An 18,293-nucleotide genomic window follows, 5' to 3' on the forward strand; every position below is an offset into this window, starting at 1 on the left:
AGGCTATGTCTATGCACTTGGAGGAGAAGAAGGTGATTAGGAACAGACAGTATAGATTCATCAAGGACAAGTCATGCCTGACCAACCTGATTGCCTTTTATGATGAGATGACTGGCTCTGTGGACACAGGGGACCAGTGGATGTGGTGTACCTTGATTTTAGCAAGGTTTTGATACTGTCTTCCACAACATTCTTGCAGGCAAGCTAAAGAAGTAGGGGCTGGATGAATGGACTGTAAAATGGATAGAAAACTGTCTGGAGTATTGGTCTCAGAGAGTAGCGAGTGATGGCTCAATGTCTAGTTGGCAGCCAATATCAAGTGGAGTGCCCAAGGGCCAGTTTTATTCAAGATCTTCATCAACAACCTGGAAGATGGCACAGAGCGCACCCTCAGCAAGTTTGCAGATGATACCAAGCTGGGGAGAAACAGTACATACGCTGGAGGATAGGGCTAGGATTCAGAGTGACCTAGACAGATTGGAGGACTGGGCCAAAAGAAATCTCATGAGGTTCAACAAGAACAAATGCAATGTCCTGCAGTCAGGATGGAATAATCCTATACAACACTACAGGCTGGGAGCTGACTGCCTGGGCAGCAGCTCTGCAGAAAAGGACCTGGGGGTTGCTGTTAGGGTGACAATATTTGTATCTTGGGGAACACTGGATTTGCAGCTGAATAAAGGCTTTAGCCTGTGACCAGCAAAGCTGCTAACCACAAGGCAGAATGAGATATTAAAAGTAACATTGCAAGATGCTTAGAAAAGCATTTTCCTAACAATGTGGTAGTGTGTAGGGTATATGATTCACTATGTAAAAAGGAACAAGATGCAGCCCACCAGCTATCGTCAGGAAATAAAGCAGAAGCAAGACTTTGGAGATGAAGGAGTTAGCAAAAAACGGCAATTGACTGAAAGAAGCCGGGTTCACGGTCTTACGCATACGCTCATAGCAAAAAGACATGCAAATGAATGAAATGCATAGGTAATTCCATGCTAATTAAACAGTAAACAGAGGCAGAGTTAGAGATAGGAGGGAAGATGGGTGGAACAAAGGATGGGCCAAGGTGGAATAAATGTTAATGAGCATGAACCAAGGTGCATAAATGTGAAAAGAACTAATGTTCACTGCTGCTCCCCGGTTTTTCTTTTTTTGGGAGCTGGCCCAAAGCTGTCTCCATTCTGAATAAAGCTGTTGTGAGCAATGTGTGCTGGTGTTTGCTCCCTGCTTGCTCCCTGAGCAACTGGATCCATGGGCAATTGGATCATCATTTCCCTAGTCATTAGGCGCCACATGGAGTCAGGGTCTAACAGTTATAGTGGACAATAAACTGAATATGAGACAACATTGTGCCCTTGTTGAAAAAAGGCTAATGACATACTGGGCTGCATTGATAACTGTGTTGCCAGCAGGTCAAGGGAAGTGATTATTCCTCTCTATTCAGCACTGGTAAGGCCACATCTGGAGTACCGTGTTCAGTTTTGCACCCCACCACCCCCCACTGTGGAAAAGATGTGGATAAATTGAGAGAGTCTAGCAGACGGCAACAAAAAATGGTGAGGGAGCTGGGGCACATGACTTATGAGAAGCGGCTGAGTGAACTGGGTTTATTTAGTTTGGAGAAGAGAAGACTAAAAGGGGATTTAATAGCAGCCTTCAAGTACCTGAAGGGAGGTTTGAAAGAGAATGGAGCTAGACTGTTCTCACTAGTGGCAGATTCATAGATTGTAAGGGGCTGGAAGGGACCTTACAAGATCATTGGGTCCAGCCCCCCTGTACTATGACAGAACAAGGATTAACAGTCTCAAGTTGGGGCAAGGAAAGTTTAGGTTAGATATTAGGAAGAATTTTCTTACTAGGAGGGTAGAAAAACACCAGAACAAGTTACCCAGAGAGGTTGTGGAATCTGCATCCTTGGAGGTTTTCAAGATCTGGCTAGACAAAGCTTTGGCCAGGATGATCTAGTTGGGGATATTCCTGCTCTGAGCAGGGGGTTAGTCTCCAGAGGTCCCTTCCAACCCTAATTTTGTATGATTGTATGATTCTATATTTCACTGCCTTGTCAGTTTGAGTTACATGTTCTAATGTATATGAATGAAATGAGAGCATTTTTGCTATAAAATCCCAGGTACCTCTGGTCTCATACAGCTCATTATCTACAAAGAGTTTTCTTTTTTTCTAAGACCATAATGGGGCCTGATCATAGCTTATGTGCTTACGTATCTGTCATTGTTTCAACCTTCCCTCCAGAACGGACCCAACCTCTTCTCTCTGTGCTTGTGGAACCCCATTGACTTCAAAAGAGGTTGCAGCTGTGCAGAAGAGTGGAGAATTTCACTGAGCTTCAACAAGTATAGCGGGAAGTACAATATGGCCCTTCATATTCATTTAATAGCTCTTGTTTGGAGTTTAACAATCTAAAAATGCTCTGAGCTATGGAGAGGACTCCATGCCATTGATTTGCTATTTTGGTTTCCTTTTCCAAGAAAATGAGCTGCAAAAGTGACATTTAAAAAGACAGCATCCTGTGTGCTCTTTCGAACCTTTTCTTCTTTATTTTAAAGACCTTTGTACCAAGGACCATTCAGTTCCATTGAACAGGTGCCTCTGTAGAAGCCATACTTATACTTTACAGAACTAAAATTAGTTATTGCTGACTATTTCCCCTGGAGTCCTGGGACTAGGCAAACAGGCTCAGATTTTATACATCAGTACTTTTTCAAATGGGCAGATTAAAATGTTCACACTGCAATGATTAGCTGTGATGATCCAAACTGCCCAGGGTCTAACATTAAACTTTTAAAATATAGTTGGATGTCAAGCAAGCAATTTATGCATGTTTGTAGTAATTAGTAGTAAACCCTTTATCATTCTGATGTGTCTGAAAGGAAGGTCAGGACCTTCACTGCATTAATGCTAATGCAGTTTATGTTCCTAAGTGGCCTCTATCCCACTTGTTATAATTCATCTCCACAGGTAGAACAACAGACACTCCCAAGACACTTTCCCCCCATACATCTTTCAAAATCCCCAAAGACTCAGTTCTACCATTGAATCCAGGGACTCCACTCACTTTTACTGTGATGGTGTCTGTAATAATTACATACTGGCTGAAGAACCAGTGTTGTTTTAATCAGTTTCTATTGACTTTATGCAACCATGTAAGGCATAAGCTTATTATGAGCCCAGCAGGGATATGGCACATGGCCATTATTGTCTTTATGGGACCCTAGAATTTTCCAATGTTGAATCAAATGATTGATTTCTTGAGGAACATACCGTGAAAACGTTTATGAACAGATCTGATTGCAGTATCTCCTGCAGCTTTTAATTACTCCAAGGTAGAAAAGCAGCATTTGTTTTTGCCTGGCTATCTATCCACATTTTCATCACTAACTCAGAACTCTAAGTGGGCCACAGACAAGTATCTCCTGAGCTCTCTCAGGAAAGGCTCTCTGAAGAATGCTTTGCACTGAAGGGTCTTGGTAATGATGCCATTTAAACCTGCTACCATTTATAACACCACTGAGGAAATGCTGACAATAAGGGGTAGGTTTACAGGTCCAGGCCCCACGCTGGGAAGGAACTGCTGGACCCGCAAAATATAGATCCAGGATTCCATAAGGGATCCCTACAAAGAAAGAGGAAATGACACATCCCTGTCTCCAAGACTATCAGCTCAATAATGCCTCCCTTTCACTTCTATTAAGCAGTGGGGACAGCAGACCTCTGGCTGAGATGATTGTTTCCCCCCTGTCCTTCATCACTAGGGAATAATCCCGTGTGTGATCAAAGGAACAAGAAGGTGTCAAGGGCAGCAATCAGCTCAGTCTGCAAAATATACCTTGCTGAGTTTTCATTGATAACATTTTCTGGTATAACTGCACAGCAGGATATAGTTAAACACGACACCTTCTTAGTATAACAATACTGTGCTACAGCTCTGTCTAGTTTGAGAACTGTGCTAAGATAGCACAGAAAACATTCCTTTTCCTGGGGAAATAATACAGCATGTGGCAGAATACCATCCCTGTCTCTCTCCAAAACTCTGCTACCTGACAATTTGGTTACAGTGGTCACTCCTCTGCCCCATCTCTTCATGTGACCCTGAGCTGGATACCTTCCTGAGGGAAGGGGGAAACCTGCTCCTTCTGCCTACATGACTGGCATCACATACCTGGGCGAGAGGCTTACGCTCCCTATTGTTCTAAGCAATGCCAACCTGATTGGGAGGGGGCTAGAGACCCTGCCAGTCTACCCAGCAACCAGTGATGCATTTCAAATTGGTTGGCTGGCAGCCAACAGGTGCTGGCCTCCACTGGACCAGGTAAATGAGATCATAAGGTCTATATAAGTTAAGGACTGCCCAGGAGGAGGTGCAGTAGCCATGAAGAAAGCTTAGAGAAAAGCTGGACCATCTGAAACTTGCTCTCTCTCTTGAAACTCATGTTCAATGAACTGCCTGCCTCCAGAGGGAATTTCCACCTGCTTCTGGATGATACTCGTGAGTAAGCTACCTGAGATCTAACTAGATATACAGCTTGTAGTAACTCAGATGCATGATCAAAGGCTACCCAACCACCCTGTTTGCTCTATAGGATTTCTTTGAGATTGCTCTACCCTGTACCCTATTCCAAACCTACTCCTTGTAACCAATAAAGTTCTCCTTTGTAACTAGCGTGGGAGACTTATTGGGAGAGGGGTTAGTTTATGCCTTGGGGTCCCCTTGGTTCACCTGACTAAGGGAGACCACTACTTGCGCTTCAGACTGAGGGAAGCAACCCAAGTTCTTGAAGTGGGTCGAATACCCTCAAGAACTATTAGGCCTGTGTTTCCCGGGGGCACAGAGTCAGGATCAGTCCAGACCCTGGGTGGTGGCGGTGCTACCCCCAGGCTAGTGGGTGTGCTCCAGGAAGGGGGTCAGCCAGACGTGAGGTGCCCCCAGGGAGGCACTCAGAGCATGGAAGGTGGTTGGGTGCAGTGAGGTGGGTGGTTTAGTAGAGGAGCACCACCTACTGACCCACCACACAGCATGCAGGTTAACATTTCAAGTATTAATGAGGCTCAACTTCATCTGGTACAGGCTGCCTGTCTTACCAGTTCCTTCAGTGTGTAGTCTGATCCAACAAAGAAGTTTGTGCATCAAACTTGGAGACAAATCCACATGTGTCACAAGCACTTTGTGGGTCAGGAGTATCCTTTGATTTCTTGTTGGGGTGAGGAAGGATTTCTGATTTGGTATGGGCTTCTTTTACCACAAACAGACAACTCAAATCCCTCCAATCCCAGATATCTGCAAGCAAAACTTAATGGGTTCAATGTTTCTCCCAGATAGACCCTCCTGTAAGTCCCAATGAAGCCAATGGAAAATGTGTGTTCATATTTGAGGAAAGAATTGGGCCAACTGGATGTTGCCTCATGAAAATCCATCTTGTGTGCTCATTCCCTGTCTGCTCATTCAGCACAGCACTTAGATTGGTATATTTGCACAAAGAGCTTTTATTGAAAGCCAACATAAATAAAAGGAGAATGAAGAGACAGTTACCCAGTTTCCATATTGTCCACCATTTCTGTGCTTGAATTTGGAAAAAAAAAAAAATCTTGGCACTCACCTGGATGCCAACCAATATTCCTTTTTGAGGGAACTTAAATCCTGTGGACAGCATTGCCTTCAGGAAGGCAGAATGGACATCCTTCCCAAAACATGCAACCTGGTAAAATAGATGAATGAGAAACCCAGATCAATTAAAAAACTATAATGTTCCTTTTTAAGGAGTCCAAGTTCCCCTTCCTTCTGTTTTACCAGACCTGCCTTCCTCAGAGCCAACAGGGAAAAGAAAAGAAAGTCAACACAGACAATCATACATTTTTAATTAAGGAATAATGAAAGAATAAGCAGGGCTTTTCTTTAAACAGCCCACAATGAAAGAACAGAAATGGAATCTGCTGTGAGTTATTTGAACACTAAACACAGCCTCTGATTCATAGAGTCTGGGAGTGTGTTACACAATATTTAATATGACTTAATGTTTAAATAATGGCAAATGTTATATGTGCAACTGTGCTTCTGTACACAAATACAGAAATCTATGGTAGGAAAACCATTCACAAGTGGAAACCACAGCAGTTTCTCATTGAAATGTTAAATTCGGAACAAAAATATAAATAAAACCCCACAGTGATGCAAATGTCTCTCTTTCTGTTTTTTAACTGACTACTCTTTTTCATCCCAATGATTTACATTGTACTATAATATCACTTAGCATGCTGGGTCACACCCTTATTTATGACATGCAGAAACCCATATTTCTCCAGAGAATAATAGCCAAGTACAAATGACATTTTCCCAGAGCTTGTTAAAAATCCAGGGAGAAATAATCAAGACATTTGGTTTTCTGCTTTTTCACTGTAAATACCTCCATCAGCTCTAGAATGCACATATTAGTAGATCAGCAATGAGGAAAGGTCACTTGGGGTAAAGAGCCAAGTTTCATTATTGTATTTATGGTTATTTGTTGCTACAATATTATCATCATAATAGCTTACAGTGACAGTTAACATGTGTTCTTTTATCCAGAGCTGTCCAACTGGTGGCCTGTGGAAGGGCTAACCTGTGGCCTCCAGGCTCCCAGCCTCGGTCTGCTCACCCCATCACTCCAGCTGCTGCCACCACCATGGAAGTCTCTGACCTCCCCATATTTCCTTCAGCTTTCCATTGCCTGCCACTAGCTTTGGAGTCAGAGTGGGACTCACAGCCAGGGAGCCTGAGGGGGGCCAGGGATCTTGCATGGCACTGGAGCCCTGACAGAAGCAGGGAGAGCATTTGATGCAGCAGGGGAGGCTATGCAGCAATGTGTGCAGGGTGCAGGGGTACTGGTATACAGCAGTAATGGAAAAGGTGGAGGGACCCACATGGTATGGTATGGTGCGAGACCCCACGGCATGTAGCTCCAGGACCATGCGGCCCATGAGGTGTGTGACCAGGGGGGCGGCAGCCCACAGCCACTCAGAAGCTGCACAGACCTGTTTTAAGTTAATGGTTCTCAAACTTTACACAGAAACATAAGAGGCCTGGACTGCAGCTTCTGGCTCCAAATTCAGATGTGCATGGTTTATAAACTTACACAATTCTATAAACTTCACTGTAGCTCCATCTCTCAGCCTTGGAACAGGTTTGTATGGCAGATCACTTAAGTGTTCATTAGTGAGGTGTGTAGATGGCAAATTCCAGAACTAATCACAAAAATCTATGAGTGTCAGTACAGATGAGTGTGCTAGTGATGAATAACTCCTACCTTAGACAAAATGCAACCTGCGCCTTCACTCAATTCACACAACAAATTCAAGTGCAACACAAAAGTCATGTGCACGTTAATAACATCTTTGTAGAATAATTGGCACTTTACTAGTAGAGACTTATTATCCTTACTTCACTTGCAAGATAGACCCTCATAACTCTTGTGTTTTATGGCATTTGTGAACATGGATCTCTCCAACTCATAAAACTTAATAATCTTTCCCTTACGACTAAAATATTCTCTACCTCCATCTAACGCTCAGTAAAGTAATTCTCGCCCCTTGGCTAAATCTCCATTCCTCTTTTGTGAAAGCAATTCCCTTCTGAAAGTAAGGAGGACACTTAGCTTTTTTTTCCTGCCCATTGACTACACTGAAAGCACATATGCTGTATAAAATTAAGTTCAGAATAAAACAATCCTATAGAGATGCAGAAGCATGAGGCTTTGCAGGCACACATCTGAGCTAGTCACACGTGTACTAAGAAGGCTATGTCTAGACTGCTGACTAAGCAACATGTAAACAAACTCAAGGCAGCTTTAAACCGGCTAGCTCAGGTACACCCAGCATTGTAACTCTGCTAGCTTCTAGATCAGCACAGGCCAACCACCTGAGGATTTACAGGCAAGTTTTGCAGCCTGTTCTGAGCTCTGTGGTGCTATGTCCACATTCCAGGTACTGCCCAGGCTAGGTAGTTTAAAACTAGTGAGGCTATATCTGCAAAAGCTATAGATGGGATAGGGACTGTAGAAAAAAGACACCTAAAGCTCCTTTACAATTGGTGCCCAGTTGATTACAAATAGAATTTATGCCTATTTGAAGGTCTTTTTCCATTTCCAGAGAGTGCAAAGGGGTCTTATTATAACAGAAAATCCGGCCCATGCATCTGTATATACTGATAGTTTATGGCATTGTGCCCATTGCAGCCGGTGCCAGTGTATATACACTGGAATGTGCTACCGAAACCCATCGTGAAGTCACAGCATGTCCTTATGAAGACAGGAAAAGCTAGCCAAGCCCAACACACCAACCTAGAGTTTCAATTCTTAAACATTATTCACACTTTTTCTTTCTCGCTTTTTGTTCTTGTGCACTTGTCTTTCTGGTTACCAGGCAACAATAAAAATATCACCAACAAAGATTTGTTGCCATTAAGTAACTTGTACAGCCCAAGACCAAACACTCATGACCTGAAGTCTGATATTGCCTTTCTGACGTGACATGATGGAAATTTGAAAGCTGAAAGCTGTATGCACTTGTCGGTCAAGTACGAGGTGATTCATAAAATGGACTGACACCTTGAGAACTTTCCAGATCCTGACAGCTCTTCAAGAAACACATCATACTTTCACATAAACCACTGCCAATTGATGGAGTTGAGATACAGGTCAACAGGGACATCCAGCGGGCAAATAAACTGCGTTCTTCAGGGCAATGTTTTAGTGTTTTACTGCATGGGGGGGAGGGGGGAGGGCACAGTATCTGTGTGTGCAGAAGAGAAACACCGCAATCTCGCAATTTTTCAAGATCTGGGTTGATATCTGAATGTCAGATAGCTCACATCAGGATAAATGCAGGATAAAGATAGTGTTAATTATCCTTTAAAGAACAGTCAGTAAAAACTGTAAGAAATACCTCGCCCGTGGAAGCCATCTCACATCGGAGAATAGGGTCAGCATCTCTCAATCGGGGCCAAGAGAACATCGGAGCCTGTCAAAGGGAAAAGAAAAAGAAGGAAACTGACAAACTATCGGCAAATCCAGTTACACGGATTGTGACATTATGTGATACATCCATCTAAGAGAAACATTGCTCTGGGTTAATGATCACCAGAGTACTAGGCAAATGACTCCCAGGTAGTCTTGGTATATGCTGAGGAAATGGGGAAATGGTCATATATTTCACCAGTAAAATTCTCTTATGCGTAACCTGAGGCAAGCTTTCTAATATGCTGTAGTACACTATTATTTTTAAGAGGCAATTTAGTTTGATTCCTGAGGGAGAGACAAAACTGCTTCCGTTTGGGAAAAAAACAAATAAAACTAGCTGGATTATTTATATGAGAAAATGCCAATTCACTGAAATCAAAACATCCTTGGGAATATGTTCATTTGGAACAAACTTTCAACAGAAACCAGATGAGTTGCCTGTCAGGTTGCCAACCCATATTCCCACCTTCAGGCTTCTCTGCAGAGCCCTGGCAGGCTGCAGGAAAGGCAGGAGCTCCTCAGGCTTGTGGGCTCCTTAGCTCTGCAGCGGCCCACTTGTTGCATTGCCCCTACTGTCCTGTTCCTTGAATCCTTTGGAGAACACGTGCCTGCCCAGGGACTGTGCAACATAGGGAGTAATCCAAAATATCACACTTTGGGAACCATACTGGAATTCCTTCCCATTAAAAGGTTTCAATATCTGAACTTCTGTAAATCTAAATGCTACAATATCCATTACCAGTCCTGTACATTTAAACTCTCAACATGATGCCTTTGGCAAGTCTCTGAGTTACCTGGTGCAATTGGATTTGGAAAAAGCCATCCTAGCAAAGACCTGATGACAACACATGGAAAATTTGGATCATTTTACTAAATGTTCTGCTCACAGATTGCACGTTTGTTGTAGAGGTTCCCTTTCCCTCATTTTTAGAACTACTGATGCCATTTAATTGCAACATCATGCTTTTTATTTAGGGAATAATCTGCTCTTAACCAAAAGGCATGTTCTGTACCTGAAACATCTATGAAAATCTCTATGGGAACTGATGGTACTATCATAGACAGTATTCCAATTGCAGACTGGACAATAAGTAGCAGCAACAACTAAATTGTAAGGGGAGGCCTTTACACTGAGACCTGAATGTAAAAACGGTATCTGGAAGGTCCATCCATGCATTTTGGTGGCTTCCAGATCAGCCGTGCTTTGTTTACAAATTATGGAGAAGTTTCCTTTCAAGTACAAGCCCTGCAATTTCAACCTAAGATCTGAAAACTAAGTTGGGGTTTTAATATCACACCATTGCTCCCTATCCTTAAGGTTAGTGATACTTCATTTTTCTGTCAGTGGTATCTGTGCAGCCCCTGGTTCTCAAGGTCTGCCTTCCACAGAGATGCAAAGAAATGACCCTGAAAAAATTTGGCCCTGAAATCAGAACTTGGTTGCAACTTTTTTAGGTGATGTTTTATCCAACTCTGAATCCTGGTCATTTTCTCATAGCTCCACAATGAGACAACAAAAGCACAGTTTAGTCAGTACATTTGGGAAGATATAACTATATTCACAAGGGAGCAGATCTGCTGAGAAAGAAGGTGCCATTTTTGCAGTCTCTTCAGAGCACTTAAGTACCATTTGAGAAACAAAATCCAATTTTCATGCAAATGTTCTGAGCAATGAAAAAGTACAGAAAAGACAATGTATGAATAAGGAGAATTGCATCTAAATGGAATATTTTTTAAAGTTCAACATTTTCAAAGGTGTTATCAGGTCTTTTATTTTGACAAATAAACACACGCAGCAATGCAAGCAGTTTGTAGTGAAATCTTCAGGAACAAAGCTGGATTTTCACCTTGAAGTTAATATTCCTGGAAAAGATGGAACTCTGACATTTAGATAACAACTCGTCAAGATCCATAGGATAAATTTGAACGCTCATATATAAAAACACCAATCAAAAAACTCCGGGTATCATTATGTCAGGAAATTTGACCTCTGATGCAAGCAAACTCTAATGATTCTTAATGGTACGGCAATTTGGTAAATACATAAATATGTAGGGTTTGGCCATCAGTCTATTATATTTTAGTAAGATAGTACAGATTGTTTGGAATATTATGTTAAGAGAAGGGGATTACTCCTCATCCCTATAATACCTCAGTGAGCACATGGCATACTGTTGTTACATCTAAAGTCCTGCTAACTGCTTTAGAAATTTTAAAATTTGAAAAATATTCTGTTTAGACAATTCTCCTTATACATACACCAAACTATCTGTGCTTCCATTCAGTTTTTCAAAAGGGATTTCTTTTTTGGGCAACATAGCTCATGACAATCAAACATAGCAAATGTCTAAGAAACTACAGTTATTTCTGATTAGTGGATAAATATTTGTTTGATTCTTTTCATATTGCGTATCACTCACAACCTCTATTGTAACGAGATGAAAAAGAAAGATCAACCACATTACCCAGCCCATCCCCCTGATGAGAGGGTTACCTTTATTAATTAAAGAGATAATTAAGGGGTGGATAACAAAACTACTAACAGGTACCAGTGCAGTTGTTCTACTGCTTTCTTTCCCACATTCATCTTTTTAAAACCATACCTTAATACCAACATACTCAGAAGGAATAATGGGATGTTCCAATGTTGGAAGGGACGACATGTCAACCTTTTTTCCAGTCATCACTTTTGTGGCCACATCAATGAAGTCCACACCAAGAGTCTTTGACACAAAGGGGAAGGAGCGTGAGGCCCGCAGGTTGCACTCTATTACCTGCACAGATGAAGAGTAGAAACTTCGATGCCACAGATCTGTTAGGCAAAGAGATAAGGCCCTTCCTTCTAACCTCAGTTCCCAAGTGTAAATGCCCATGGAGTTCTACTGAATAGCACTGTCCATCCCTAGAAGAAATATTTCCAAGTAACCAGCATGGAAAGGTATGGATGTTGTGGCCATAATTTTAAAGTGGTGAATAACATGGAGTGGCCAATTTGAGACACCTCAACAGGGGCTGATTTTCAGTAGTTAGGGGTTCTGTAGCTTCTGGAAGTCAAGGCCCCCTTAGGTTGTGTCAGATTGAATACCTTAAAAAGGTAGGATACATCAAAATTAGTATTCACTTTTGAAGTTTCAGCTTGTGTCCTGAACACTTTGGCTTGAAGTATAAACCAGAGAAGTATAAACATTGGTGTACAAACCAAAGAAGGGAGAGTTGTGAAAACATTTTCCTATTTGGTAAGAACAAACCCTAATAGCGGTCTCACATACATCTTTATTTATGAGTAAGAGTGATGCTGTATCCAGAAATTATGCAAGATGCAAGGATTTCTTAGGGGTTCAAGGATTTCTGATATTTTTTATTAAACCAACTATGTAATTCGGATACAGTTAGTCAAGGCTTTGAATGCAAGACATTCGTCACCAGGTCTCATAGTTGAAAGCTCATCCAACTTTTCCCCAACTACATTGTTTGTCCAAGACATCACCTTAAGAAATCCTTGCCTCTTACATTCATTTATGAGTAAATATTTGATCAGATGAGCAACTGTGGAAGACTTTTAGGTTAGTGGGAATTCACTTAGAGATCAAAGCTAGAAACAAAGATCTGTAAAGTCCATTTTATAATTTCACTACATAGTTTATGACTAAAGGAAGGATTGGTGTCTGTGGAAGAGAGTAAGAAGGAACTGGTGAAAAATGTAGAAGTAATGGTAGGGAAAAAAAAGAGGGGGATCAGGAAACAAGAGGAAACAAAACAAAGGAGAAGCAGGACTGGAGGGATCTTTTGCACACACCTGTGTTTCCTCTAATCAGTTAAACACTTCTGACTATCAAAAATCTGTTTACAAATTGAGACAAGGGTCAAACATGCAGGATAAATTATTTCCAGTTAATAGTCAAATGATACCTTGTACAGACCAGCCCCACCTTGGTCTGGCAAAATCTTCCATGCCAAAACTCCCACATGCCCTTCTACTAACAGTTCTCCCCTGACCACTGTTCACTGAACTATCCTCCATGCATGCAAAATCTCCATTTCCTTCATTTTTCTTCCAAGTGTTGAGCCTGATGACCACAATGGACTAGTGAAACATTAGAGATTTTAGTGTATAGTCGAAAAAACAAGACACAGGCCATGTTCCAATGATTCACATTTGAAACTGACTCTTTTGAGCAGGATGTAAGCACAGAACCAAACATATTTATTGACTGACAGCAGCTTTACATGGCTTGCTTCACCATCAAGTTTCTGTATTGAGCAGGCAGCTCTTTTCTCCTACACAATTGCAGAGTGCTATGCAAAGCAAAGACTGACTTTTGAATGGCACAGAGCACCATGTGTCACCAAACCAGGCAAGAATCATGTGTATAACACAAACCCATGCATTACAAGAAATGACTACAACATTTCCATTCCCACGCACGATGCAAACACAGAGAAAGAGGTCACTGGTAGGACACAGGCTTAAGATAGAATAATTTGAATATTCTCTTCCTAAATGGTATGGGACCTCTTACCAAGACATTGTTTCCTCTGACCAGGAACTGAATGTTGAATGGGCCAGAGATGGCAAAGGCATTTGCAATCTTTTTGGTAGCAGCTTTTACCTACAAAAAATTGGGAGTATGTGTTATTTATTATGCACCAATCAATTCCAGTGTGGCTTTCTGAAGAATTCTGAGTTATGTTCCTACTCAGACAGTTTCTCTCCCCACTTATTTTCACAACTGGTAGCAGCTTCTGAGAACCTTGTGGGTTCATTCTGCTGGATAAATCCAGAGCCAGATGCTTCACTCAAGATGACAGGAATGAAAATACAGTCTCTCATACATGTTTCTGGCAATTCATAAAAAATTATATACTGAGTGGGTGTGTTGGTATTTCTAGCCAACAGAAAATGCTAAGCTAGCATTTTAAAGTTTGAAAGAAACTGCTTGTCCTGCAGTTTTCCCAAAAGTCATTTAGCAGTATACTGATGGCATCACAGATCAATGATACTTGTACCAGAAGTACTGTGGAGCAAACCGAGTAAGGAAACCAAACCTAACATCTTCTAAAACCAAGGGTGCTCGACCCACAGGCCATGGGCCAAATCCAGCCCCCAGCATTGTGTAATTCAATCCAGGGAGTTCCCTAGGGGTCTGTGGGGAGTTCTGCAGGCTGTGGCCTTGTGTGCCAGATCAGGGGTGCAAGGCAGCTCAGGGTCTGATCCCAGCATACAGGGCTGGGCAAAGGCAGTGCAGGGCCCTGGGGCCTAATCCTGGCCTGTGGGGGCAATGTGGGGCTGTGCCGGACTCCTCCCAGAGGGGCGAGCCCCTGGATCTACACACTGGATGAGAGGATGCTGCCACTGCTGCCTAGGACAGGCGGCAGCAGCAATTTTGTCCAGTGCTGGGTGCAGCCCATGCCCAGTACTCATCTCAGGTAGGAGAAGCAGCCTTAGCCTCTTCTCATTCGGCGTGCAGATCTGGGGGCTCACACTCCTAGAAGGAGTCTGGCACAGCCCCGCAGCCCTCCCAGGGATGCAGGCCCCTGGATCTGTGCACCAGATGAAAGGAGGCTGCCACCGCCAGCAAGCATCAGGACTTTTGCTTTGAACAGTTTGAGGTGTGGTTTCCCAGAAAATTCTGCACCGATCTCCTTGAAGCTTGAGGCTTCATGCCCTCAGAAGGGGCTACCATCCCTGAAATTTTCATCCAACTCAGGCAAGAAATGACAACATTTTAGGAATTTTCATGATTCCCCATTATAGCCTATGGGCAGAACATCAAAACTCGTTGGAACAGAGAAACAGTTTCAACGAAATGAAACAGGACAGTGCTTCAAAACAAAACGAAATGACGAAACAAATCACTGTCCCTTCGAAACGGTGAAATGGACATCAAAATGAAACGATGGTGTTTCGCACAGCCCTAGTACTAACCCTCTCATTTGAGCTCTTCATAGCTTCCAAACAGACCTCTTTACAGTGCAGAATTACTTTGATTCAAAGACATCCCATTTAGGATGTTTTTTAAAGATACATCTGCCTTACTAACTTAACCTGGAAAGTAGATAAAAGTGATTGGCCAAGTTGCATTTATATTCTTGTTCTGAATAGAGATGTCATGTTTTGGTCTACTCATTGGCCACTACTGGTCACTTAACTTTTCCTGAATGCATCTACTAAGGAAAGCAAGACAAGTAAAAGATGATTCTGGGACTTTATTTTCTTCTTTGGTTTGCTAGGATTTAGGGAAACTGACCTTTTCCAATGCTCCTTGACTGATAGTTTGTGTCGGTAAGATCAGAGTAGCATCTCCAGAGTGAACTCCTGCATCTTCCACATGCTCAGAGATGGCATGCGAGATGACCTGCATAAAAAAGAGAAAGAGATGTATTAGTCATTCTATCAGTATGGCTAGCTGTACCTTCTCTTCCACGTACACTATGAAGACTCCCTGCATGAGTCCACAAGAAACAATAAAAGAGATGGAGAAATACAATAAAAATAGAATTCCCTAGGAACTTCAAATGCAGTAGTTATTAGTACCCACAGCATCATTCACTGGCCCTTTTTTATGTCTAACTATAATAGTCACCCCAGTTAAATTCCCTCTCTCTCTGCAAAATGCCATTACATTTAAAAAAAACAGCTATCATGCTTCTGGATATGTGTTAGTTGGCTGTGTAGTCAGCAAGCAGTTCCCATTTCTTTTTCACCATGTATACAAACAGATAGATGTTGTGGATATTTCACTTCCCTCTGAAGTATCATGCTGCATGGATTATTGCTAGACTTGCTCATCTAGTCTATTGTAATTAATCCCATGTTCCTGTTTCAGGTTCCAATTCAAAGTCCAAGAGGAGATCTCTCACTGATTCAGGGGACATTGTACCAGGCCTTGTGACAGCCTCAACACTTTGAATATTTAGAATAAAACATTGATGGAAATGCTAGAGGATAACTCAGAGAACAGCAAAGGCTTCAAATTGAAAAATATGGGCCAACTAGTGCTGGGCTTATCCAGACACATTCTTTCACCATCTCAGGGACTAATGGCAAAAAGAAATGATGAAAGGCAAACCTTAAAATGGAATACCAACTGGGGCAATCTTTGAGGGGCAGATCAGTGGGAAAATTTCTGGAGAATTGATATCCATGAAAAATTAGTTTTGTTTTTAGTTTATCTCCACTTAATACAACTAAGAACCATATCTAACCACCATAAAAACCATGGCTTAGAGCAACACATTAATCAAGTCACCATGACTCATATTTTGCAGACTTCAGGGAAAAAATAAAGAAACTGCATAGAAGGAATAAAAAAAGGATCTTACTCTTCCAGCATTGGCAACTGCATCCATTTCCACCTCTCGGGCTCCCTCAATGAATTTAGTCAGTACAACTGGGTATTTCTATCATAACAATAAAACATAAAAGAGACCATTTATGAAAAAGCATTTTTGGTATCATAGTATCATAGTAGCTAGGGTTGGAAGGGACCTAAATAGATCATCAAGTCTGACCCCCTGCCTTGGGCAGGAATGGATTTTGGGGTCATATGACCCCAGTCAGGTGTCTATCCAGCCTCCTCTTAAAGACCCCCAAAGTAGGACCAAGCACCACTTCCCTTGGAAGTTGGTTCCAGGTCCTAGCTGCCCTAGCCATAAAGTAATGCCTCCTGATGGGAGGTACCATAGGACCAGTCCATTTTTAATCATTAGAACCATCTTTGGGTGCAAAAAAACTGTAAGTCAAAACATATACTTCATTTTACATATGAACAAACTATTGCCCAAAGAGATGAAGGAACTAACCTTGCATTGTTGTATGAAAATTGCTACATAAAAGGTGCACAGCACTTTGCAGGATTTGGTTTTTCATAATCCCATCACAGTCACAGGGAAAAAAATTGTGTCAGAAACAGAAAAAGGCCCTAAAATGAAATTTTGGCTCAGGGTAATTAATGTCAGTGCTCCCACTGATCCAATGGGACTAGCATTTCACTAGTAGGAGCTTGACTAAATCCTTCTTGTGCCTGCAAGGCTCCTGTTCCTGAAAGAACTTCTCCTACTCTTGGTTACTGGTTTATAGAATAATTCATTGCTCATTACTTTGCACCAGTGATTGTTTGCTCACTTAATTAGTTACATACTTCAGTCAATGAATCTGCTCCTCCCTCATAGTGGAATCTGCTTAACTTCTAATTGTGGCCAGCCATTATGCAACTGTAACTGTCACCATGTTGCCTCTTCCTCATTGTTCTTTTTTTTCTTTTTCCTAGCCTTCACCTGCCTCCTCTGGGATAAACTCATCCCATTATGACCCCTATGCTTCTGCCTCCCTCCATCTCCTCTGTCTGGGACCCTGGACCTCTGAGCTAACACCACCAATTCCTCCACAACTCAAGCCCAGTAACATGACTATCATCTTTGAGTCTAACTTTTCTCTTGGTTTATACATCCATACCACTTCATTCTTCATAACACTAGCAAGATGCAGCTTTTTTCCCCATCTGCACAGCTAAAATTATCATCTGGACACCCACTACCTTGACTTCACTACTGGGAAACCTCATCATCTCTCAGGCCTCCTCAATATGCACAGCTTACTCTCTCAAGGCCATTCAAAAGAAACCTCCTAAGTCTGTTTTCCTGACTTAATGTTTTTACCATGCCATTCCATTGTCTCCTGCCCTTCTGCACTCAGTTAAATCCAAACTTCTGGTCCTGACACTTAAGGATTTTCAAAATGTACTTTATGATGCTTATGCCCTGCAGAGTTGGCTCCCCAGCTCTATTCAGCCAATGTTAGACTGAGTGCCCCACATCTTCCACAAGCATCTCCACCCTTTTGCCCTTGCAACCTGTTACACAAACAGTGCTCTTAAGTCCATTAGGCACCTAGGTCCTTTTAAGCCCTGCTGAATTTTATCATAATGTCTATGGGGAAAAATAACTACTAATAATCGCTTGGTAGACAAGTCCTAGTACATCTATCTTATGACTGAAAGTATACACACAACAGATCTATGTATTAACTTTAATTATGTATTATTCTCACTGTACCCTATTTCTCCTTCTCCACTCCCTCTTTTTGTCTGCTGATAAATACAGTAAAGACTGTAATAGGCTCATATATACACCCAAGACAAATCAACCACAGATTCCATTCTTGGTGCCTGAGCAGCCACTACCACAATGGAGCCCAATGCTGCAGAAGATCATTTGTGTTATCCTAATGTGAACTGCAAATAAACAATAAATCCCAAAAAGGTGACAGTACAAACTAAGAAGATTTTCCCT

General features: G+C 42.0%; 1 protein-coding gene across 2 annotated transcripts in view; it reads right to left on the minus strand.

Annotated features, from left to right (window-relative positions):
• The window catches only part of CPS1 (carbamoyl-phosphate synthase 1), a 144,163-nt gene that overhangs the window by 9,040 nt on the left and 116,830 nt on the right, over window positions 1–18,293 (minus strand). Inside the window, exons 29-34 of one of the 2 annotated variants that reach the window (XM_006022276.3) lie at window positions 16,326–16,403; window positions 15,251–15,358; window positions 13,523–13,612; window positions 11,606–11,776; window positions 8,929–9,003; window positions 5,610–5,708 (exon numbers count right to left, since the gene is read on the minus strand). In XM_006022276.3, coding sequence (XP_006022338.2) covers window positions 5,610–5,708; window positions 8,929–9,003; window positions 11,606–11,776; window positions 13,523–13,612; window positions 15,251–15,358; window positions 16,326–16,403 — 621 coding nt within the window. The remainder of the gene's footprint in view (window positions 1–5,609; window positions 5,709–8,928; window positions 9,004–11,605; window positions 11,777–13,522; window positions 13,613–15,250; window positions 15,359–16,325; window positions 16,404–18,293) is intronic. The other variant, XM_025202494.1, reaches the window with a different exon arrangement.

This window comes from Alligator sinensis, unplaced genomic scaffold (assembly GCF_000455745.1).
Source record: "Alligator sinensis unplaced genomic scaffold, ASM45574v1 scaffold730_1, whole genome shotgun sequence".
Classification (NCBI taxonomy): Eukaryota; Metazoa; Chordata; order Crocodylia; family Alligatoridae; genus Alligator; species Alligator sinensis.